Below are 25,664 nucleotides of genomic sequence, written 5' to 3'. Positions count from 1 at the left end.
CAAGCTATTTCATTCTTCTCGGCCAGGCCCTCCGCTCACATAAATTGCATCTCTCTTGCTAGCATCATGGAAAGCAAAGTGACCCCAGGCAGCAACTGTGTCCGCCAAGAATGGTCCAAGAATCACAAGACTTTTTCCCTTTTCTTTTGCTGATGCCCACAATAAGCACATGATCAGTGGGGGCAGGCAATGACCTGGAAAAAACCCACCTCAAACAGTGAAAATTAGGAAAGGCTAAATTATTTAAGGCTTTTTATTTTAGGGACAGGTGGTGGTGTGGTTATTTCTTTTCTTTTTCTTTTGGGGTTTATTTTTCTTCCCCTCATTCAGTCACCCAATGGAGCTGGCATGCAGGACAAAAGAGAGTATACATTTCGCAGAACATGCTGTTACACATACAGAATAAGCTGCCACACTAAATGGCAATCGCCATCAATTTAGGATGCAATCCTATGCACGTTTAGACAAAACAAAAACAAAAAAACTACTCCAACTCCCAGCATCCCCGGACAGGGCTGTACTTCTGTACTTCTTCACACAGCGCATAGTTAAACTATAATTCACTTCCACGTGATGGTGTGAGTTCTGTTGCATTCAAAGGGGCTCCCTTTTGAATAGACTCGTATAGGATAACACTATTATGGTGTTACCACTAGACCTGCTGTTCCTTCTTAGCAATATCCTCTGCCTCCCAGTCTGTCATCTCTTTCTGTACAGCCTTTTGATCTGCACACAAGAACACTTTAAGTTATAGTTGCTCCCACTTTTTTGGGGGGGGGGTAACTTTAAGAACGTTATTACGGTAGTTAAGAGGTTTAAAAAGCACTTGCTGTCAACACCAGTTTTCTGCAGTTTAATCTTAATTTCGCAAAATGATGCTTAGAGATCATTTTGCAAATGTGTTTGCCAATCTCTCTCGCGCGCTCTGAAGAAACAGAAATAAGCACCTTTAAGAGTCGACTGGGAGAGGGGAGTCACGCTTCAAAGACAAAAAGCAAGTCCTTTTGGGCCAATCCAGACCTGCGCTAAGTGCTGACTCGACCCTTCGGTCTCCAAAATATTGAATAAAACGAGTCAGGACTCAGGCCTGACTGCTGGAGGCACCAGTATTACTAAAATTCATGGTGTGGCAATGACATTTAAAGCCCTAAACGACTTGGGACCTCGATACTTGAGGGAGCGCCTCTCCTTATATTAGGGTGACCCTATGAAAAGGAGGACAGGGCTCCTGTATCTTTAACACTTGCATAGAAAAGGGAATTTCAGCAGGTGTCATTTGTATATATGGAGAACCTGGTGAAATTCGCTCTTCATCACAACAGTTAAAGTTACAGGAGCTATACTAGAGTGACCAGATTTAAAAGAGGGCAGCTTTAAATGTGATGAAGAGGGAATTTCGCCAGGTTCTCCATATACAAACGACACCTGCTGAAATTCCCTTTTCAATGCAACTGTTAAAGATACAGGAGCCCTGTCCTCCTTTTCATATGGTCACCCTACCTTATATATGCCTGCCCGAGACTTGAGATCTGTTGGAGGAGCCCTTCTCCGCATCCCACCAGCACAACACATGCGCTATGATGGGACAAGGGAGAGGGCCTTCTCTGTGGTGGCCCCCCGACTGCGGCTAAATTCACCAAACTCACACATTGTTTTAACTTTTTAAATTGTTTTTACTGCTTTTAAATTATATTACTAGTTCTAACTTTATTAATAGTTTAATTTGTTTTTAGCTGTGTATATTTATAGTTTTATATTGTATAATTTTATCTGTACGCCTCCCTGAGATCCTAGTGATATAGGGTGGGATACAAATGTTTTAAATAAATAAATAAATAAATAAAACGAAAGCTGGCATTCTATTGTGGTTAGAGGCAGGCAAGTGGCAGACTTAGCCAAGCCTACCTCACAGAGTTGTTGTGACTGCATTGATACTGCCATTCCCGGGGTGAGGAAAGTCGGATGAGAGAAATTGACCAGACCGAAGGTCACCCAGCGATCTTCCATGGCTGAATTGGGATTTGAACCCGGGTCTGCTCCATTGGTAGTCAATTCAGCATCTTAACCACAACACAGTGCTAGCTCTCTTTTTAGTAACTGCAAATATATTTAAAGAATCCAGTGTCATACTCTCAGCCTGGTCATGCCACGAGCGGACGGCCCTGTTACCCTAACCCTGTTGCCCTATGACATCCACAGCCTCAGCACGCACGCCTGCAGAGCCCTGTTGGGGAAGAAAAGGTCAGCTCTACGTACGTACCAGTCACTTTTGGATCTCCGCCTGTGCACAGTGCAAAGTCCAGGCCTGCCAGTAACCAGCGGGAGTTAGTTCGCTGGTCTTTGCACCACCCAGAGCTTCCACATCGGACAATCCAGGTCAGTGTCAGAAATACGATCCCCCTTTACTTTCTTTGCTGGTGTGGGTATATGCTGCTTTGCATATATATGTCTATAGGCTCCAACTGCCACCAGGAAAAGTACTTATTTACTGCTCTCCTCCTCTGCTAAATCACTGCTGCAATTTTGTCCATATTATTATTATTATTATTATTATTATTATTATTATTATTAGCCTAGTTTTCCTAGGTTTGATTTGTGAATATGTTGTTCAGTTCCTCTTGGGATCACTGAAAGCTTGCTGTGCTATATCGTGGTGCAGACCTAAGCATGTTTACTCAGAATTGAGTGCCATTGTCCTAAGTACTTTTGAACTTCAGTGGGGTTTACTCCCTAACATATGGTGACCCTATGAAAAGGAGGACAGGGCTCCTGTATCTTTAACAGTTGTATTGAAAAGGGAATTTCAGCAGGTGTCATTTGTATATATGGAGAACCTGGTGAAATTTCCTCTTCATTACCACAGTTAAAGCTGCAGGAGCCCTGCCCTCTTTTAAATCTGGTCACTCTAGTATACCTCCTGCAGCTTTAACTGTTGTGATGAAGAGGGAATTTCACCAGGTGCTGCATGCATACAAATGACACCTGCTGAAATTCCCTTTTCTATGCAACTGATAAAGATACAGGAGCCCCTGTCCTCCTTTTCATATGGTCACCCTACCTAACAGGTATGCACAGCATTTGCCTCCTGAGTGGATTGGATCTCTGCCGCACATCCACGTAAATGCATGTGCATGAACCGTAAGGGGCCCCATGGCGCACAACCTGCTATTTCATGCGCTGCAGCTGCTGGGATGTGTTCCATACAGATAATAGCCTATGTGAGAGCAATTATGTTGGGCAATTATGATGACCACAAACACAGCCACCAGCTTGTCTCGTGGCAAATCCTAGCAGGGCAGACCGATGGAAAGTAAAAGGTTGGAGAGAGCATGGCATGCGACAGGCTGCAGACACCATTTATTGGAGGGCCTTCTCGGTGGCTGCTCCCATGCTCTGGAACTCGCTCCTCCATGCCATTGTCCTTTGCGCAGCAGGCAAAGACTTTGGCTGAGTACGGACTACACACTAAGCAATGGTTGTTTCCCATTTTGTTCCTATTACCCACCCACCCCAGTTGATTAGTGTGTCGTCTGAACTCAGCCATTTTTTATTCAGACAGGTTCTGTCTTTTAAGCTGATTTGTTTGCGGAAGGAAGTTTTAACTACTGGGCTTCTGTTTATTACTTTGTGCATTGGTGTGTGCTTAAACTATTATTTAGGCTGACCATATGAAAAGGAGGACAGGGCTCCTGTATCTTTAACAGTTGTATTGAAAAGGGAATTTCAGCAGGTGTCATTTGTATATATGGGGAACCTGGAGAAATTTTCCTCTTCATCACAACAGTTAAAGCTGCAGGTGCCCTGCCCTCTTTTAAATCTGGTCATAGTATAGCTACAGTATAGCTCCTGCAGCTTTAACTGTTGTGATGACGAGGAAATTTCACCAGGTGCTGCATGCATACAAATGACACCTGCTGAAATTCCCTTTTCTATGCAACTGATAAAGATACAGGAGCCCTGTCCTCCTGTTCATATGGTCACCCATTATTATTATTATTATTATTATTGATTTGTTTTTATTGTTTAATTACAAGTTCTGTATTTTACCCGGAGTATTCCCCCCACACACATCCCAATGATTTGCCCTCTTGAGCATTATTTTTTAGTGGGAAGCAGAAATATTATTGTAATAAAAACAATTTAATAAAATAAATAAATCTAGCTACATCTATCAGGGAGGTGAGATTGGCTGCAGCAGGTGCCGGTTCAGTGCACACTATGTGGCAAACCTGCAGTGTATTTATTTATTTATTTAAAACATTTCTATTCCGCCCTTTGTCATTAAGATCTCAGGGCAGTGTACAGTGTAACGTGTGAAAGGACTGCTCCACATTTTATTCCCCCACTCCCCATATAGAAATTTGATTAATTGATTGATTGTACATATACCTAAGAAAGTTTACCGTGTGCATGTCAGGCTTGTCCTCCTTATTACACGCATTGGAAAATGGGTAACGTGTGAACCCGCCCTTAGCGTCTGCCGTGCACGTATGTGTGCTCGATAGGTTTATTGGTGCTTATTCTAAGCTGTTTTGGTGCATTCTTGAAGAAAGGCCTTTTTAATTATTTAGCTCGCGCGATATGCCTCGCGTTGCCTTCTGGGTCTTGTAGTTCGCCTCCGAAGAACTGCTGCGAGCTAAACATATAAGACGGAGGGAAAGAAAACTACATTTCCCAGCATGCTGCGCAGGACATTGTTTTAGCGATGAGTAATCAGGAAGCTGCAAGTCTCTCTTTGCAATTTGTTGCATCAGTTAAGCTAAGGGTGGGAGCAAGAGGCAGGGAGGGGGGGTCGCTGTTAAATCCCCCCCGCCCCCACAATATGCTTTGGGGAACAGACTTAGGGTGCTAGAATTTGATGTTAAGCTGTAGTTCCTAATGCATCTCCTGTCTTCTTTGGATTGCTGTGAAGGACTGAGTAATGTGGATTACAGCAAGGTAGATCTGAAATTCTTGTTGTTTTTGTTTGGAAAAAAGAAGAAAGAAACGTTTCCTAAAAGTGGGATTGTTTGTGGGGAGCAAGAAACACTTGCAGGGCGTTGCAGGAGCAGGCGGGTCTGTTGCAGGAAGGAGTCTTTGCTTTCCTAAAGACTAACCCACAAAACAAAACAGAAACTCACCAGGCTTTGGCGGATGTTTTGCCTTCAGTGGGCTTTTAATGTGTAAATAAAAAGCGCCCCCTCCTCAAACAAAGATACGCCGAGACACCAGCTTATTCCTGAGATGGAGATCAGGTGTGTGACCGCACACTTCCTTGAGCACTTCCAGTTTACTGGGGGAAGTGTGTGGTGTGAGAGAAAGGTCTCTTCTTGCAAATTCTTGTAGCTTTCCCTGACCTCTGCTACATTTGCCAGTTAAGAGGAAACTTAACTTCCCCTGAAGCCTTTCTAATGGGTGACTTTGACCCAGGGAAAGCATATTTTTTCAAGTGAAAACTCAGTGTATGTGAAACAAACTGGACTCCTGGCTGCTGGTTGTTGAAGTGCTTTTTTGTGGGAAGAGGTGGATTGTAACACTTTGCAAAGTTAAGTGTTACAATCTTTTTCAACTGCAGCCTTAACAGAAAGGGGCTGGGGTCACTTCTCTCTTTCTCTCTCTCTCTCTCTCTCTCTCTCTCTCTCTCTGTTGTCTTGGCCATTTCATTTGTGGATGGTGCATTTTGTGTTGTAAAAATCTGAGCTCCAATGATGACTCTTTGCAATGATGTCTGTTGAAAACATCTTGCGCTGTTTCCAGGGCCGGTGCTACCATAGAGGCCACTCAGGCGGCCGCCTAGAGCGCCAAGCTAAGAGGGGCGCCGGACACAGCGCAGCACTCGCGCACGTTGGCTGTGAGTTGGGCTGGCCCGAGGATTCAGCTGGGCCTGGGCAGGCGAGATGGCGACCCGCCCAGCCAAAGTGAAGCCAGGGACGCTGGGGTGGGGATGGGGCAGCTCCACATTCGGACTTCCGGAACATGTCCAGAAGAGAGAGAGAGAGAATGTATGGGTGAATGGGGTGCATGGGGTCTTTGAGTGAATGCATGTGTTCATGCGTGTGTTTGGAGTGAGTGATGCTGAATGTGTCTGTGCGCACGCGCATGTGTGAATTGGGGGGGGATGATTTGGAGGTGATGATTTGGAGGTGGTATTCCTATTAAATAATGCATTTTAGACCCATAGACGTTTCTTTTCCAATTTGTTTGCTATAATTGGCATGACGTATTTCTCGCACTTTAAAATAAATTTAGCAGTTTCAAGTTTTGTGCTTCTTATTTTTTCCAGGAAACATATGTTCTTAAAAATCAAAGTTGGCATTTTTTGGGTGGTGTGTGGTGAGTGTATATGTGTGTGTGTGTGTGTGTGTGTGTGTGTGTGAAAGTAGCTCACCTTGCCTAGGCCGCAAAATAGTCTGGCACCGGCCCTGGCTGTTTCTTTCCCTGTCCCCCAACCTCTGTCTTTGGAGAGCCCAAAGTTGATGGATGCCTACTTCTATTACGAGTTAGTGGAGCAACACTCAGGACTGAGTGTCCTGCATATATATATTTCTATGGGTTTCTCTCTCCTGGAACAAAGGCCTTGTGGGATCATTGAAACTGTTATGAGCAATTAGCTTCACAGCAATGTTGGAGGGATAAACACAATCAGCAGCCTCATGTTATCGACTGAGCAGGCTGCTCTGTCAACTGTTCTAAGGCCAAACAACCGAAGCAACTAGGGAAAGGGCAAATAGCTGCACAATGACTTTTCGTAATCTAATGCTTTAGGGAGGAGAAAACTGTTGGGTCCTGCTGCAGGAGAGGAAACCAGGTTGGCTTTTGAGGTACCTGACAGATTTATCCTTTCTTTTTCCTACACCATTGCTTCCCAATTAGCTAAGTACTGCGGACCCCTTGTTTTTCAAATGCCAAGCCATGGACTCCCTACTTTTGAAAAAATTGTTATCTCTATGGTAGTTACCTGTGCGAAGCAATTTTTTGGAGAAAATAAGGGGTAGCCCCTAATAAGCAAAGGATTTTAGGTATGCTAAAAAAAAACAGACCATAAAATTTGTGATATTTGTGATATTACCATGCAAAAATGACAATGATTTAGTTAGGAATATAAAAACGAATTTAATTTTACTAATGTCTAGTTTACAATTGAATAAATTATGACTTGTCTAGAAGCTACTAAATCCAAATGTGATGGGAGAAATCATGCCTCTTTTTGTCCTGAACTATCCCTTCCACATCCGGTTCACTATTTCCTACTTTTAATCTCAAATCTGGATCAACATCGAGCCGATTTCTATGCTTGTTCTTCATATAACAAAATGTCAAAAATGTTTGTTCACAAAGATATGCGGAACAAAAGGGAACTAGATGTTTCAAAGCTTTTTCACCTAACTTCTTATAATCAGGAAAAACCTTCACCCAGAATTGGTCCAGTCTACATTCTTTGAAAAATCATTTCAGTGAACCATCACAAGTCATGTCAACAAGTGCATCTTGCTCTTCCACAGATTGAGTTGTTGGTTGTACATCACCACATTTAAAAGGATTCCTTCTCCATGAGTTTTCAGGATTAGGTGCAGGGAGGTCATCTCTGAAGCTAGTCGCTAAATCACGCAGGTGCTCAGTGACGTTATATTTTACTTCTGGTAGGAATTCGTCGTCAGTGGACTCCAGAAATGAATGGTGAATATGTGAATGGTGCCACGGACCCTCTGGTTGGGTTAAATGGACCCCTGGGGACCACGGACCACCAATTGGGAACCACTGTCCTACACTGTTCAGGGTGAAATCCTAGGCATGTTTAGGCGGGGGGGGGGGAAGTCCTCCAGGTTGTAGTGTCCCGGAAGCTTGCATAAGGTCCTCCTCTGAGTGCCTACTCCGAGGGAACCTCGGAAGATGGCAACAAGGGAGAGGGACTTTTCAGTGGTGACCCTGCAATTATGGAATGACCTCCCCGATGAGGCTCGCCTGGTGCCAACATTGTTATCTTTTCGGCGGCAAGTCAAGACTTTTCTCTTCTCTTAGGCATTTAACAGCATTTAACATCATATGCTAAGTTTGTTTTTTAATGGACCCCAGAACTGTTGTTGTTTAAATGGGTACCATTGTTTTATACTGTTGTTTTTATATTTTTGATAGTTTTAAAGTTTGTATACTTTTTTAATGTTCACGGTTTTTAACTTTTGTAAACCACCCAGAGAGCTTCGGCTATGGGGCGGTGTTAATAAATAAAAAAATAAAAAAATAGGGTTGCACCCTATGATGGAAGAGTTATCAGTATAAGACGGGAGCTGGTAGCATTAAAAAGAAAGAAAGAAAACGAAAATGTTCTACTGCCCCACTAAAATTCACTTCCCCGTTTTTATGTCTTTTGGAACATAAAATTGCTTCCAATTCGGTCACCCAGTTCTCTGCAAATTGAGCCCATAGTGCCTATTATTTCAATGACTACAAAGGCTATTCTGGAAACAGCCACACTTTCTCTGTTGTGTGTAAAACGAAAGTTATGTTACACCAGTGTGTTAAGTGCTGGATAGGAAATGCACCTTTTCATTTTAAATATCATGGTTATGTAAATGCCAAAGTCCCTTTCCACCATTTAGGTTTTCCTCTCAACTGTGATTCTGATTTCATTCTCCTCCTTTATGCTTCCACCACGATGGGGTCAGAGGCCCTTAGAAAAATGAATGAATTCGCAATCCTAATACTCTTAAAGAGAATGCAGGGCTCCCTGATAAACTGGTACTTTAACACCATGGAAACATTTCACAAAATTACCCTGTTGTAGATCTCGCCTGTCGGTGCTGTAGCCATGCTAAAGGAGACCAAATGCATATAGGGATTAGCACACACTCACATTTTGGAATTGGATTATCGTAAAATTAGGGAGTTAACAAACACAGAAGTACTGCTAGACCCCACTGAGAATTGTCTTGGGACATCTAAAGGGATCTCAGTATCACACAAGCAAGTTAATTTTTCACTGACTGCTTCTAGTAAGATAATAATAATTTATTTCTTACCCACCTCTCCACTTGGATCGAGGCGGGATAACATAATAGCACAACGCCTTGGGAAAATGAAGGATGTGCCCTCAATTCAAATATGGGAGAATAAATATTGGTATATTTTAAGTTGTTTAAAATGGACATGTGTCCAACAGAGATGGTTCAGTAAGTGTAAAAGGTAATAAAAATGTAATAAGTTTAATTTTTTTTCCTTGAAGAACCTTCCTGCAAATATTCAAGAGACCATTTTTGGAAACATCTTGAAAAATACCACATGCAGGAAGCTTCTATCTACTAACAAGTAACCTATTATGGATGACCTATTATTTCAGGCATCAGTACCATAACAGACGGCATTACCATCCTTAGACTATTTTTCTCAAGAACACAGCCAGCTACTTATAAGATACAACAGATCTTATTAAGCTGGAGGATAAAAGAAACCTCCCTGTGGGATTCAGACTTGGCAATCATGGATGTTGAATCATTTTACACAAACATTTCCCATGAAGATGGACTAAGCCGTTATGAGCTCAATTTTTTTAAAAAAACAAACATGGAAAACCACAAACTGGCCAGACTCACTGCAGGCCAAGTTGGGTGCTGCAGCAGAAAATGGACCCTGGGGCTCATTGAAGGTCTCTTACCCCTGTGTCTCAGCCTCCATTTGTGGGCAGCTGCTATTCAGTCAGTGCTAGGTGCTGGTAGCCATGGAGTCCTTGGCTGGGAAGACCACCATGGCTCCTTCATGATCTTTTCTGTTTGAAGTGCATCAACTGACACTCTTTAGTCCAAAGCAAGAGTGACCTGCCAGTGGCCCCCCACAGGGCCTGCTGCCGACCGGATGTGGATGTGGGGGCTAGAGCAGCGTAGTGGTCCCGACACGTCCAGGGGATGCCCAGCTAGGCAGCTCCCACCAATGTTAGGAGTTAGAGCAGCGTGGCAGCTTCTGTGGACCTTAATTCTGGCTGCTCAGACAAGCGGCAGCAGGACAGTTCAGAGTCTAAAATGCCAGCGTGAACCATGGCTTGGCACTTCGTCCGCACCAGCCCCGCGTCAAAGCCTTGGCTGGCTGCGCTACGTGGCTGGGCCTGACTATCTTCTGGTGCCTCTTCTAGGTGGACCTCTCCGCCATGTCTCTGCTCCTCGATTACGTGGATGTGACAGACTCCAGCTTTGTGGTGGCTCTCCTCTGCATCGCCTTTAACCCGCTCTTCTGGAATCTGGTAGGTGCGCTTTCCCTTTTGCCAACTCATCAACCGGAGATTCATTTTTAGCCTTTGTGGCCATGGTGGGGTGGGGTGGGGGAGGCAAATACCAGGGTTTGGCCTAGTTCTGAACCAGCGTTTCGCTTCGTTCAGTGGCTGACGTTGCAGCTGCTGCTTCCTTTCTTCTTTCCACGCTTGGAAGGCCTTGTCCCTTTCATCTCTCCGTTTCCTCTCTCCCTTGATAACATTGTCATTGTTCTGAGTGGGGTGGGGAGGCAGGGAGCAATTGCTTTTACTCTCCGGGGATCAGCATCGAGATGGAAAAGGTCAGTGCTTAAAAAGGGATGAGCTCAGAAAGGAGCTGGCTGGTCACACCATAGATGAATGCTGTAGATAAAATGGTAAACAATGAAACATTTGTCTGACACCAATAAATCCTGGAAGCCTTGCCTTCTTCTCTGCGGCAGGTGATCCAATTGCCTTTGTCACGTGAACGCACATCAGCAACAACTCGGAGCAGGAGGTTGAGGGCAATGGTGCTCAAACTCTGAAGCAGCCTTTCCCAGGTTTGGACTGCAACTCCCATCAGCCCAATTCAGCTTGACCAATGATGATGGACGGTGGGAATTGTAGTCTGAAGCAACTGGAGGGCATCACCTTGAGGAACGCGGCTCGATTCATTCATATTCACTCATTTATTGCATTTCTAGACCGCCCAATAGTCAAACCTCTCTGGGCAGGTAATGACCTCCCTATGGGAGGTGGGGTTACTCCACTGCTCTGGACTACAAGCATTGGTTACGACCTATAAAGCCCTCTATGGCTTGGGACCGGGCTAGTTGAAAGACCGCTTTCTCCCATATGAGCCTTTCAACGTCTTAAGATCCATTGGGCATCACTGGAGCCGGTTTTCTCTTCTCTGTGCCATCAAGAGGGCTCAATAGAGGGAAGAAACATTTAACATAGCCTTCTACAAGGGCAAGAGAAGAGACTTATTACAGATGCTGTTTTACCAGGAACCAGAAAATAGGGACGATCCCTGGTAAAGAGGGGGAATTGGAACACGAGTCTATTTATTTAAATGTATAACCCACCTTCTTTCCATGATGGAACTCAAACTGGCATGGTTGACGTCCCTAAACAGTCTCTCCTTTCCAGATGCTGATTATGGTGGGCACAATTCAAAGTTTCTGGGCACATTTAACGAGCTGCTTATGACCTATAAAGCCCTAGACAGCTTGGGGCCAGGCTACCTGAAAGGCCGCCTTCTCCCATACAAGCCTGCCTGTTTGTTCGCGACGTGATGCAGCCTTCTCTCGGTTTATGGCAAGGGTGCAGAAGCCAAAATCTAGCCCACCTAGGGTCCCAACCCAGCGCTCCAGGGTTTTCCAAATGGCCCTGCGCCCTTCTTCTGGTTCCACCTCTTTTTCTCAAACTGCCAATCATTTAGAGGTTTCCTGGCTCAATTGGAGCAACACCCCCCCCCACCCCAGCCCTCGTTCAAACAGGTAGAAATGCCATTGCTAAGGCTTAGTTATGGACAGCAAGAACTTTGGGCTAAAATCCACTGGTATCTTTGGTACCCTCTTGCCCTCGGTCCTTCCCTCCTTGGGATGCGGCGCCCAAGAACTTCTCCGAAATGGATTCCATCCCTCAGTCTGAAAGAAGTTTGACACCCCTGGTTTAAGGCTTTAACGGTGGAACCAGCCCTTTGAATTGGGCCTGGAAACCCACCAGCAATCGTTGCAACTGGTACAGGATTGGTGTAACAGGACCGCCTCGGCCTCTTGTACATCTCCATCGCACAAACAGAGATTTTTGAAGTGACATTTGCCAAGGAGAAGTTGGGTGAAAAGGATGATAGCTGAGGATTTCTCTCCCAAGCTGGAAGGCGTTGATCGATACCGTGACATCTCTGTCTGCTGTAAAGTGACAAAGCTTTTAAGTAGGCTAATACGTAACTCTTGACACCTGGTGATGATGGGGAGAAACTGCGAGCAGCTAAATTTAGATTTCCAGTGATTCGACGTGGCCGGGTTACACACAAAGGCGCTAGAAACTGGGTCATACAACTTGAGAGATTCTATGCCTGGGAGTGCCAGTATGCCCACAGGTTCATTCCTTAGTGCCCACCAGGCTCTCTACCATCTCCATTTCGCTTCACCCAAGGTCAGACCCTACCCCCAAGCTTCAGTTACACCAGTTTGCCTTCCGGGAAATCAGTTTTTTGCGACCTACCATGCCTGGCTGGACCATGCTGGGAGTCGTAGGTCTCTTTTTCTGTCTAGGATTGCACTTTAAGCGTAGGGGAAAAATCTTGTTGATTACCTGCTGGGGTGGGGTGGGGGATTTCCAGGGCGATCTCAGTTGGGGAGGTAAAGGACAACCTTCCCTTCCATGTGTACCTCTAACCCCCAACCTCCCACCCCCAGCATGGCCATTAAGCTTAGGGAGAAAAGATTACACTGCAAACCTTTTGAGTGCCTAACAACCCCTCTGCATCTAAGAACGTAAGAAGAGTCCTGCTAGTCCATCATCTGGTTCACACAGTGACCAGCCAACTGCCTGTGGAGGATCCTACAAGTGGGACGTGAGCACCGCAGCACCCTCCTGGCTGCCTCCGCTTGGCACTCTTCTTGCGTGCTTAGCTCCAAGAGGTAAATGGAGCCTCCATTTTCGGGGGAGGTATAGACTTTTTGGAAGCGTTTGGCTTGCCACTGTTGGAAACAGGATACTGGGTTAGGTGGACCTTTGGCCTGTTATGGCCTCCCTTCATGTCAGTCTCTAAATTGCCAGCAGGGGGCACTGAAGGAGCAACATATCTCCCCCCCCCCCCCCCATCTTCGCTGCTACAGCATGAAGTCTGTGTATGCACAAGGGTACGGGGAGGGAGACGTGTGTTGTGTGTGTTTTCCTCCTGTCACTGTCTTGCTTGTTTCCTCCTCTTATTCACTCTTGAGGAAATAAATAGCTGGAAATGACATCGGGTCAGGAGTGGAGCATGTTCAGAGTTACCTTGTGTTTGAAATAAGATCGCTGAAATTGGCACTTTGGATAAGAGCCGTGTCTGTCAAAGCCAGATTCCTGGAATGCATTAGACACTTAGCTTCTGGTGAATGTTTTCGAATGGCTTTGGAGGAGTGGGGGCTGGCAACCCACACACCTGCTGCATACCTTGTAAATGCCAACCAGGCATTACCTGAGGAATAGGTGCTTATTTATTTATTTATTTATTTATTTATTGCACTTCTATACAGCGCAATAACCGAAGCTGTCTGCTTAGGAGATCAGGTGTGAGAGAAGTACTGTGAACCGCCCAGAGAGCTCCAGCTATTGGGCGGTATAGAAATGCAATAAATAAATAAATAATACTGGGATCACTCTTTGGACCAGAGCTGGCCCAAGACATTTTGCTTCCAAGATGAAGTCCTGTCCCATTCCATGGTCAAAAAGCCATCTGGAGCAATTGAATCTTTCTTCAACACTGACAATGGGCTACCATTCACCACCACACCTGAAGGTAGCAGGCTAGGGAGAGCAGGACCAACTGCTTGGCCCATAGCACCAAAACCTTGCTGCCACCTCCCAGCATCTGCTGCCTGAGACAACTGCCTCGCTCTGCCTCATGGTAGGGCCGGCACTGCTTTGGACAACCTCTATAGTTTTCAAAACTATGCAAATTAAGCGAGACAATTGTCCGACCAAGGAGAACAGGAAGCTCCTTCCCAAACGCCCGTAACTTCAGGGAGCCTGGTGCGGAGGCAGGTTCTGGCGTAATTGAACCGACTTTCTCACGCCTTCCTTCCACGCCGTGCGTTTGAGCTTCCGGCGGATCCTAGCATCAGCCAGCTTGTCGGGACGCTCACCTCCGGAAGAAACCTCACTTCCCACTGTGTGTGTAGGATTTGGCCTTGAGAAGATAAGCTCTGGAGAGGGATGACTCCCAGCTGGGGAATCGCCCGTGAGAGAGCTTCCTCCCCCACTGGTACAGGCTGGGTGGTGTCTGGCGTTGCATCTTCTAGTTCTGAATCTGATTCTAATTGATTACCTGAAACATCTTCTCCCAAAACAGAGGCAGTAGGGTTTGACATGTCAGATACTTCCTCTGATACTGGAGGTAGCATATAGCCATTAGGACCTAGTAGCCATTGACTGGCTTCTCCATGAATTTGTGCAATTCCCTTTTAAAGCCATCCGAATTGGTGGCCATCCCAACAACTTGTGGCGGTGAATTCCATAGTGGAACTCTGCACCGTGTGAAGTAGCCCTTCCTTTTATGCCAGCTTCATGGGATGACCCCATTGGGTTCTAGGATTATGGGAGAGGGAGAATCCCATCACCCTCCACACCATGATTAATTCCGTATGCCTGTATTATGCCTCCTCACCTTTTTTTCCTAAGCTTGAACAATCCCAGACATTGTGACCAAAAGAACACCAAAGAACATCGACGGTGTTTATATATAAATCATAATAATGTGCAGCTTCCCCAGTAATGAGCCAGATAATTGAAAAACATCACCCTCAGAACAACATTGAACAGCTTTGCCTTTAGCCCTTCACGGTTTAAATCTGAAAAGGTAATACTCCCGGCCTGCAGACCAATGTTTTGAGAATAGGCTGCCCTCCTCTGTTCTTCTTGTTCCTAATTGGATGCAGCTGTAGGATATAGCCTTTGTTGCAGAGATACAAGGGATGCTGATAGAGAACATTCAGTACCATATTACAGCTGTCCAGGACTCATGCTTGTTTAGCAGTGCGCTTGATACTCCAATGGGCACCAGCAGACTGGCATGGGGCTGGCCGCTGTGTTGCTACCGGCTCCTTTTCAAGGGCTGCAATGTTTATTTATTCATATATATTTTTCAGGACATGGCAGGATTTCATTAAGAGCCCATTAATCAACGGCCGGCTTGAGCGAGAGACAGGACTGGGGCGGGGGGACAATCCCAGCGGGCTTTTGATTTGTATCTCCTGGGCCGTAACAGTGGGGAATGATCTCGATTTAGTATCTGACTCAGCCGTGCCATTAACAAGAGGGGCAAATGCTAGAATCGAAGCAATGCTGTTAAAGAGGCAAGTTGGCGAAGCGAGCTCTGTTTTGAAGCAGCGGGGAAATAAACCCACCCCATGCAATGGCCGTTTAAAGCTATGAGCAGTTGTTTATGAAAATGGGTTGTACTAACTCAGACTTCCTTAGCACGACACCCTCCCACGTTGTTGGACTACAGTTCCTAGCATTCCCCATGCAGATGGCGATTTGCGCAAATTGTTTTTTTGGTTTTTTTAGGGGATCTTTAAATTTGTGCACATTTATTTATTGCATTTCTGTACCGCCAATAGCCGAAGCTCTCTAGACGGTTCACAAAAATTAAAACCATTCAAAGTATAAAACAAGCAGTATAAAACCATAATATAAAATACAATATAAAAGCACCACCAGGATAAAAACAGCAGCAGTGCAAAAATACAAATTTAAAATGCAAATTTAAAACAGCAAAGTTAGAATTAATTTATAGACTGTTAAAATACTGAGAGAATCATAGAATAGTAGAGTTGGAAGGGGCCTATAAGGCCATCGAGTCCAACCTCCTGCTCAACGCAGGAATCTATCCTAAAGCATCCCTGACAGATGGTTGTCCAGCTGCCTCTTGAAGGCTTCTAGTGTGGGAGAGCCCACAACCTCCCTAGGTAACTGGTCCCATTGTCGTACTGCTCTAACAGTCGGGAAGTTTTTCCTGATGTCCAGCCGGAATCTGGCTTCCTGTCACTTGAGCCGATTATTCCATGTTCTGCACTCTGGGATGATCGAGAAGAGATCCTGGCCCTCCTCTGTGTGACAACCTTTTAAGTACTTGAAGAGTGCTATCATGTCTCCCCTCCATCTTCTCTTCTCCAGGCTAAACATGCCCAGCTGTTTCAGTCTCTCTTCATAGAATAAAAAGGTCTTCAGCTGGCATCTAAAAGAATATAGTGTAGGTGCCAGGCAAACCTCCTTAGGGTGCTCATTCTGCAGCTGGGGTGCCACAGCAGAGAAGGCCCTCCTCCTGGTAGTCACCTGCCTCACTTCCTTTGGCAGGGGCTCACGGAGAAGGACCCCTGAGGATGACCTTAGGGTCCGGGCAGGTACATATCAGAAGTCATAGCTGGAATCTGGTTCAGAATGGAACATTCTCCAGCTTCTTAATAGTTTTTAAAGTATTTTTCTATTAGCGTTGTTGTGCACCATGCAAGCAGCAGAGTATTGGATGAAATTGACAAGTTCTTTGACAAGTGCAGAATATTTCTCTGCTGGGCAAAAGGAAGGAGTGTGTGGAGAGGATGAAACTGTGGAGGATATTTACAAGAGGCGAAGATTCCTCCTCCAGGCTGCACGGTGGACAGCCTGACTTGCGATCAAGAGCACTTGTACAAGATCACTGATTGATTGATTTAAAATAATTGTGACTCCATTTGTGGAAATTTCAAGATTTCCCCCACCAGAAGATCCAATTTACACAAATTGCTACCGTTAAAAAAACACCTTGTGTTGATCGACTTGCTACAGATCAAGTCAACGTCAGCAAGACAGGTGGGGGGAAGAACAGAACAAAATCCGAACTGGAAAAATTCATCAAGGTTTCACCCGCGAAAAGGAATTTTCATAATCCCTAGTTCTAAATCATACCAGTAGTTGGTCTATCCCTCTCTATTTTGGAAGGAGTTTAGCCTTTGTGAGGGTCAAGGTAGTGCCTTGATAGGTAGCACTTGTGCTATGTGGAAGTTTGTACATGCATGAAAGTTTGCAAATCACATTTCTGACTTGATGCTTCCGACTTGATGCTGATTTTGGAGGCCTCTGGATCAGTGTGAAACCCTGGTCTTCCATTTCGCAGTTTCCTTGGGAAGTTGTCCCATGTGGATTCTGCCAATAAATTGCATTCTTGTTGAAGCTTTTTAATTACTTCCTTTGAACGGCATGTGTGTGTGTGCGCACGTGTGGATGGCGGTGCCTGATTGCTGCACTGCCTTGGGTAAAAGACACTTCAAATGGCAGGTGGTTATTGGATGGTGGACTAAAATAGAATCTTCAAAACAGCACACTTGAAATAATAAGGATGACAGCAGTCTTGTCTGCAGCCTATTGGCTAATGAAACGCACTGGGCCTGGATTGTGTGCAATTAGCAGCGCTGAGGTAAGCAAAGAGAAAAAGAGCGATTTGGCCAGATTAAAAGGGTCCCCAAGCTCGGAAATGAGAAATGGATCTTCTGGATGGAACTGATTAATTTATCAATTAGTCAGCAGGGCTCCAAGGATGGACACCTTCACCTTCACCTGACACGTGCTTTTCAAGCTGTTTAGAACACCCGCCTGGAACCACGTGCGCACACAACGTGTATTTTCATATGCAGTTTTCCTTGATATATGCAGTTCTTCGTGCATTTCTTTCCCCAGCCTACACGTTTTGGGGGGTGCATATTTTGAACCAAGGACTGCAGCCCTAATTTTGGAGAAGTGCACGATCCAAAGGATGTGATTACTGTGTTGGGATTTCACACAGATTAGTCCAGGAAGGGCAAATAAGGTCACTTCACTGAAAAATACGGACCAAACGAAATTCTCCCCTGTTCCTGATTGGGTGTCACCTATTCAAGTCGATGGGCAATTAATTAACAAAGGAAGCATTCCTCAGTGTGGAATTGAACAAGGGCATTTGCTTCTGCAAGCTGTGGTGAAGGCCACCAGATTAGATAGCTTTAGAAAGGGATAAAATAAATCCATGGAGGATCGGGCAACCAGCTGCTGTTGGCTACTAGCCTTGGTAGCGAAAAGAATGCAAAAGGGTGTGATGGGGGTATGCAGCCGCACAGAGCTGGTGCCTTCATGGCTCGAGTGTGGGGTTGAGCTTTCAATTTGAAGCAGGAGGCTCCTATATGAGTGACCCTGCTGAAATAGTTGCGAGCAGAACCAATGCGAGCGATTTTGCTGAAGCTCCCCGCACCAATTCTCCTAGTTAGATAGAAGATAGCCTAGCTACAGTTATCCATGCTCTGATAACCTCTCGTTTGGATCACTGCAATGCGTTATACGTGGGGCTGGAAGTGGAAAATTCAGAACTTCTACGTGGGGCTGCCTTTGAAAACGGTCCGGAAACTTCAACTGGTACAAAACAGGGCAGCACGGTTACTAACAGGGACTGGCCGACGAGACCACATCACTCCAGTCCTTTTCCAGCTTCATTGGCTGCCAGTCCAGGTCCGGGCCCGATTCAAAGTGCTGGTATTAACATTTAAAGCCCTAAACGGCTTGGGGCCAGGTTATCTGAAGGAACGCCTCCTCCCATATGTACCTGCCCAGACCCTAATGTCTTCCTCAGGGATCCTTCTCCATGAGCCCTTGCCAAGGAAAGTGAGGCAGGTGGCTACCAGGAGGAGGGCCTTCTCTGCTGTGGCACCCCGGCTGTGGAATGAGCTCCCTAAGGAGGTTCACTTGGCACCTACATTATATGCCTTTAGACGCCAGGTGAAGAAGACCTTTTTATTCTCCCAGCATTTTAACAGTCTATAAATAAATTTTAACTTGGTGTTTTAAATTAGTAATTTTGCATTGCTGCTGTTTTTATCTGGTTGAGCTTTTATATTGTATTTTATATTATGGTTTTATACTGTTGTTTTATACTTCGAATGTTTTTAATTTTTGTGAACCGCCCAGAGAGCTCCGGCTATTGGGAGGTATAGAAATGTAATAAAATAAATAAATAAATAAAATAAATAGTTTGCACAGGGCAGAGGTATAGAACCTCAGGCCCAAAGACCAAATCCAGCCCTCTGGTGTTCCCCAAATGGCCGGCCCCCCAAATTTCCCCAGATTGCCAATCATTTAGTAATTTCCCAGTGTTTGCACAGATTTTCCCCGTTCAAAAGGGTTGAAATTTCTCTCCTAAGGCTTAGCGTCTGGCAGGAAGAGTGTTAATTTTATTTTATTTTATTTTAAACATTTATATCCCGCCCTATATCATTAAGTTCTTGGGGCGGCGTACAGATAAAAGCATGCAGTATAAAACAGTAAATATACACAGCTAAAAACAAATTAAAACAATATATAATTTAAAAGCAGTAAAACAATTAAAACAGTTAAAACCATGTGCCATCTTAGTGAATTTAACCGTTAAAGGCTTTGTTAAAAAGCCATGTTTTCACTTGGCGCCGGAATAAAATCAGCGTTAGCGCCAGTCGGGCGTCCAAAGGGAGGGCATTCCACAGTCGGGGTGCCACAACAGAGAAAGCCCTCTCTCCCTTGTCCCATCATAGCGAATGTGGAGAAGGGCTCCTTCAACAGATCTCTAGTCTCGGGCAGGCATATATAAGGAGAGATGCTCCCTCAAGTATCGAGGTCCCAAGCCGTTTAGGGCTTTAAACGTCATTACCAACATTTTAGCTGGCTGAGGCCAGCAAGAGCTCCTCCAGAATGGAACGTTGATCTCGGACTGAAAAGGGGCTCCTTTGGACGACTTCTGGGGGGCAAAACCTTCCGAGTCCTTGCAAAAGCGCTTGAGCTTACAAAAATCCCGTTGTTTTTTGAGCCGGTCATGATGGAGACTTGTGCTTATAGGGTTCTCAGAAATGGGTTGCTGGCTAGGGGGATATTTGCTCCAGCAGAGGTTCTTCTTTGTGTGTGTTTTACATTTGAAAAGCAGCGCGAGACCCTTCGCAAACCGTTGCCCGCTTCTTTGACGTGGGAGCGGAATGGTACTTCTTTGACGTGGGAGCGGAATGGCACTTCTTTGACGTGGGAGCGGAATGGTCCCGAAGAACCTCAGAGGTTGCTTGAGGCCGCTTCCTTCCCTCGCTAGCAGGCTCTTTGTTTGCTTTTTGAAATGGAGTTTTGATCTTTAAATTAATTCTAAGTGGCTTTGGCTTATCAGCCCATGAATGAGTATGCCCTAAAACCTTATGCCAGAGGAAATCAATTAGACTGAATTGACTTCGCTATCCTCACCGCCATGTGCTTAGGACCAAGGAAGAGAAACACAGTTCAGGAAAAAAATAAATAGATGCAGGTTTCATGAGGTCCAGGATGTTGTTTTGCCTTTGCACCTGTCTCCGGAGATTATTGCTCCATCAGCTCTCCCTTTAAATCCATGCATGATATAATAGATTGATAAGGATGTTCATTTCTCTAATAGTGTTTACGTGATTTGGCAAAAGCCCTGTCTCATTACCCAGTTTTGATTCTCTTTAAAAAGACCCCCCCCCTCTTATTATTATTTTAGACCAGTGTCTGCTCCAGTGATGGAACAAGAGCCGTGGGAAATGTTTATTTTTACTGGAAGCAGGGACTACTAGACACATTCGTGGGAGTTTGGTCCATCAGTGACTGCTAGGCAAGACAGCCACCTGCACAGAACCTCCATGGTTCAAAGGCAATATTATGCCCGTGAAATACCAGTTGCTGGGGGGCAATTATGGAGCAAGGTGGCTGTCTTCATGCCCTCCGTGTGAGTTTCCCAGAAGCATCTGCTGCCCACTGCTGGAGGCAGGGTGCTGGGTTAGATGGACTTTTGCTCTGATGCAGCAACAGAAACAGCTTTGGGGGCTTTCCTGTCGGCCTCACCTGGGGTAATCTCCCCACCGCACGCCTTGCCCACTCCCGCGCTTATAGGGTGCTGGCTTTGCCAGGCCTTTCATCCAGCACCAGTTTTGGCCGCGGCTTGGGGGCTCATCTACACGGCCTCTCCCAGGGGTTCCCCCCCCTCCATTGTGTACCCAGCTTCCTGGCGTCTGATCTGGCCTCATCTTAGGCCGCGGTTTGAGCCTGACCGCACTGTCTGTAACCTAGATAATTGATGCAAGTTACACAAAGTAACTGAAATTGCCTGGTTTCTCGCATTGTGCATAATTTTTACTGTGTTGACTAGGTTGCATCATGTACTTGGCTTCGTGCTGCCTTGGGCTGGGGCGAAGCACGACCTGGGATGCCCGCACCTCGCCCCCGGATCGTTGGTTATCTGATTCAACCAATTCCTGCCGCGTCTGACATTTCATCGAGTGTTGTGATGCTCTTTCACACCTATCGCTGAAATCGGAGGGGCTGCAAACCGTCTTTCTTTTCAAAAGAAATAGAAAAAGGAAGCTGAGAGGCTTAGGAAATGGAGTTCGGCACCTGGATCTAGTCTGTGGTTTTTCTGCTCTCCTAGGCATCATCACCTCTATACACAGTGGTAGGTTCCAACGGTGAACGCTGGTCGCTCTGATCTCGGTGGGGCTGTGAATTCATTCTGGGTGTCAGTCAGAACCAGCCAGAACTCTAAAGGAGATTTCCAGGGTGTTGGCCTACTTTGGGGATAGACTCCAGTAGGGCTGTGCTCCGCTCCGCTCGGATAGGTGAATCCAGATTGGGTCGGGGGAGCTGCGGATCGAGGCGAAGTGGTTCACCTCGATCTGGAGCTCCGGACGTAGGTAAGTGGGGGGAAGGGGGCCTACATGGCGCTGCCACCGCCGTCAGTGCCACGATGGCGACGGAGCCAGGTAACGGGGCAGGGGGCTTACCTGCCTCCATCACCGGCTTCAACTGACGCCGCGGGCTCAAACTGGAAGACCAGGCCACGGCCTGGTCTTCCAGTTTGAGCCTGCGGTGTCAGTTGAAGCTGGCAACGGAGGCAGGTAAGGGGGGGGGCTTACCTGGATCCGCCACCCGCCGCCGCCACGATCTTTGCGGTGGCAGATGGCGGAGCCAGGTAAGGGGGAGGGGAGCTTATTCGGCCCCCATTTTTTCCCCCTTCCCTGCCTCTGCCGCCCGACACGGAGGCAAGTAAGTAGGAAAGATGGGGCAAAATGTTGATTTGCCCCTCCGGATCTCGCTCTGCTCCAAGGCGCGGGGGAGGGGTGGATCGGCCCAATCCAAACGTTACGGATCGTTGGGTCCGTGCACAGCCCTAGTGTCCAGCACCATGGATAGCTCCTTTGGGGTCCTGGCAGGTTCTGACTGAAAGCCAGAATGGATTCTCAACCACCAGCCTCTACTGGTTTCAACGTATCTACAACATCTCAGCATTTTCTTTGTTTAATCCTACCAGAAAGAAACCTTCCCCTCCAAGACTGTAGGCTGGGGAAATTAACTCCGAAAGCCAGGCTCGCGATCACACATTCCCCCAACGCACGGGGAATATGATTGCGGCATGATCTTGGATAATTGCTAGTAGAGAGTTGAGTGCTGTTTAAGCAGCCTCATTAAGGTTGGCTAATTGGCTCTTGGTTTGTTGAAGACTGCATGGCATTCCCTCATCGGAACAGACACCTTGAACGTTCCTATATGATCCGGCCACACGTAGTAGGACATATTTTAAAAGGGGCTCATTGGAGAATTCATGCAAATACCTTCTTCTCTTAATTGCCTGCTTGTACAAATTAATTAGCGGGGGGTTGCGTTGTTCTGTTCTGTTCTCCCAATTTGCTCTCCTGCTATTTTCACTAGTGATTGGAATAATGTTCTCTCTCTCTCTCTCTCTCTCTCTCTCTCTTTCTCTCTCTCTTTCTTTCTCTCTCTCTGACAATGGAACAGGGTTGCAGGTAGTGGTACAATGAATATAGGTAGGGGCAGTTCTCCCACCAGGAGAAGGTCCCTTCAGCTTCGGCATAGGTTGAAGCCGTGGCCAAATGTGATGTAACTCTTTCTGGATTTTTCCTTGGGGAAACCATGCATTGCAGTCCCAAGTCTGGCCATCGCCACTTTTTTTCACCAAAATGCACAAATATTTCTGTGTGTTCAGCAGGGAGGGACGGTGGTAGTACCATAAACCTACCTCACAGGGTTGTTGTGAGGATAAACAGGGAGAGGAGGTGGAGGATTGTTTGTAAGCCGCCTTGGATTCCTTGCAAGAGGGAAAAGTCAGGGTAGAAATGTAACAATAAATAAATAAATGTCAGGTGGCAGGCTGGAGTACCTCCAATGGCCTAAAGGGGGCACCAAAGAGCACAGATTACAAACAGGGCAAAAAAATTCCTACAACGTCCAGCATCCTCCAGCCATCATGGCTGGCTGGGGAATGCTGGGAGTTGTAGGGTTTTTTTTAATCTAAACATGCATAGGATTGTGCCCTTAAGGCACCAATGACTCCCTGTTTTTGTGTGGCTGGGTGGTGGATGGAGGATAATGCACTAGTTTATTCACTAATATTCCTGGTTCTAGATCCCCCTATAATACATAGCAAGAAGGTTCTAGATTCCCTTATAATAAACAGCCAGGTGCTTGCTTCCAGGTGGACAGAGTATAATGAAATTGTGACAGCATGGCACACCCGTCCTAATGGCCCTGAGGGTACTCCCAGGACCAGATTTTTCGCGTCAAACCTGAATCCTCTAGATTTCTCCATTGCTCCTCTGGTAGAGCACCACGTGGACCCGTCACATGGCATCTCTGGGGGGTGGGCAGTGTTCATTTGCATGCAACCCTGGATTGATGCGATGCCGTCCCTGCCTCTGAAGAATCTGTGGATGTGCATTAGATATATAAATTAGCACATTTTAGCAAATTAAAAAAAAAAAAAAACCTAGGAAAAATCACATGTAGGAAGCTGTGATGGTGGAGCTGAACCAAAATGAAGATACCAGATCACAAAAACCACGTTTCATACCCTACAGGAGGGAATAAATGTGGTCTGGAAATGTATGCAAAGCAGCAACACAAATTAACCTTTCAACGTGATGCGTTCTGTTTTGTTTTTAACAAAACCAAATCATGCCAGGGCATTCCTTTATCTTTATAACCAAACGCTGGAAAATTTCTGAGGCCGTAAACAAATTAAAATTGTGCCCTGCCCTGTCTCCTTGTGTCTTTGTAGAATGCTGAGCAGCATAAAAACAGCACGTTTCTGATGAACAGTTGAACCGGAGATCGTTTCCTTTTTCTTGGGGCTGCTGTGGCTTTACTCCCCTCTTGCAACTGTGTCTGTGCCCCTGCGCGGTCGGTAGAGATAAGAAAGCATTTGATTATGTCCGCTAGAATTCAGGGGGATATTTACACTCTCACAGCATCCCATAGTTAACACCAGGGACCCCTTTGTCTGTCCCACCCGCTCCACCATTACCAGAGCTGGCTCCTTTTTTAAAAAAATTATTATTATTTAACAACACATAATAAATCATATACATACATAACAATAACATTCCTCTTCATTTCTTAGCTATACATTCTACTTCTTGAGCTAATTCACATTAATAAGTGCCCCCCACCCTCTGGATCTTATTCTAGTTTCCAAAATTGCATTGAGTCTTCTGGAGGTGTTCTCTCCCTTTTGACAATACATGTTCTAGGAACAATTTCCATATCTCTTCAAAATCATTGTTTTTTGTTATTCCCATTCTAAATCTAATATTACATGTTAATTTATCATTTATAGCAATATCCCATATTTCTTTATACCAATCTTCTATATCATAATCTCCTTGAACCTTCCAATTTCTGGATAACATTAACCTTGCAGCTGTTAACAGGTTCATTATTAATTCTTTTTCCATCAGGTTACATTTAAGATTTCTGTACATTGATAACAATGCTACACTTGGTGTTTCTTCTAAATCCATTCCAGTTATTTCATTTATCTCTTTATACACCATTTTCCATAATTTTTGTACATGTTCACAATACGTTCCTTTCTCCTGACAACCTCTCCAACAAAGTATCGAGTTCTCTTTATTTATTAAGTTTAATTTTATTGGAGTTAGATACCACCTCCAAATTATCTTATAATAATTTTCTTTTATCCTTACAGGCATATCTTTCAACACTCTTTGTTTCCATATCCTCCCCAGTCCTGTCGCTCTATTTTCTCCTTCCAATCTGTTTCCCATACCATCCTAACAGAATCTTCTTGAGTTTCCATTTCCAATAATATCTTATATATTTCACTCATTAATCCTTTTATCAATTTATTTTCTTCTTTTTCTTTCTCTTTTTGTAAGATCAAATCCTCAAATTTAGCGTTCTTTCTGCAATCTCTACAGAGCTGGCTCCTGCTTTGAGGGGAACCAGGGCAACGTGGACCCATAGAGACTTTGGGGAGGTCGCTGAGCCCCAAAGATTCTCGCCACTTGTGAGAACAGCGTAAGAACTGTGATTTACTGGGGATCAGGGCAAATGACCGTACAGGAAACCTTTCTCTCCCTCACCTATCTTTAAAAACTTTGTAGGGTTGAGGTTGGCATCTCAAGATTTTGGACAGCCTGGTCCCAGACCTTGAATAGCTCCTTTGGAATTCTGACCAGTTCTGTTTGAAAGCCAAGTTCACTGCCTCACTGACATTAGAGCCACCAGCCTCCACTCTCTGACTCTGTGGTTGAACCAGTCCTGGAGACTTCAACATGCGTCTTGTGCAAACCAAGCCTCAGTGTATTCCCTCCGTCATCCCGCCCCATCTCTGCGCGAGCCTCGTCACTATTGCCTCTGGACTGGTTTCAAACTCTGCAGGAGCACAGCAACCTTGTCATCACAGTCGAAT

General features: G+C 45.5%; 2 protein-coding genes across 5 annotated transcripts in view; one reads left to right on the top strand and one right to left on the bottom strand.

Annotated features, from left to right (window-relative positions):
* MPRIP (myosin phosphatase Rho interacting protein) overlaps positions 1-25,664 on the bottom strand; it is a 477,073-nt gene that overhangs the window by 85,853 nt on the left and 365,556 nt on the right. The gene's annotated exons all lie outside the window — the stretch shown is intronic.
* Positions 2,272-25,664, top strand: part of PEMT (phosphatidylethanolamine N-methyltransferase) — a 79,375-nt gene continuing 55,982 nt past the window's right edge. For 2 of the 4 annotated variants that reach the window (XR_010026241.1, XM_063143172.1), the window contains exons 1-2: positions 2,272-2,376; positions 10,100-10,211. Coding sequence is in view for 3 of the 4 variants with exons in the window: in XM_063143172.1 (XP_062999242.1) it covers positions 10,115-10,211 (97 nt within the window). In the remaining variant the exon portion in view is untranslated. Of the gene's footprint in view, positions 2,377-4,777; positions 4,945-10,099; positions 10,212-25,664 lie in introns of those variants that run through there. The other 2 variants (XM_063143174.1, XM_063143173.1) reach the window with 2 other exon arrangements.

This window comes from Elgaria multicarinata, chromosome 17, assembly GCF_023053635.1.
Source record: "Elgaria multicarinata webbii isolate HBS135686 ecotype San Diego chromosome 17, rElgMul1.1.pri, whole genome shotgun sequence".
Taxonomy (NCBI): domain Eukaryota; kingdom Metazoa; phylum Chordata; class Lepidosauria; order Squamata; family Anguidae; genus Elgaria; species Elgaria multicarinata.
Note: the sequence above shows the minus strand (reverse complement) of the source record. Positions and strands in the feature narration are given on the sequence as shown.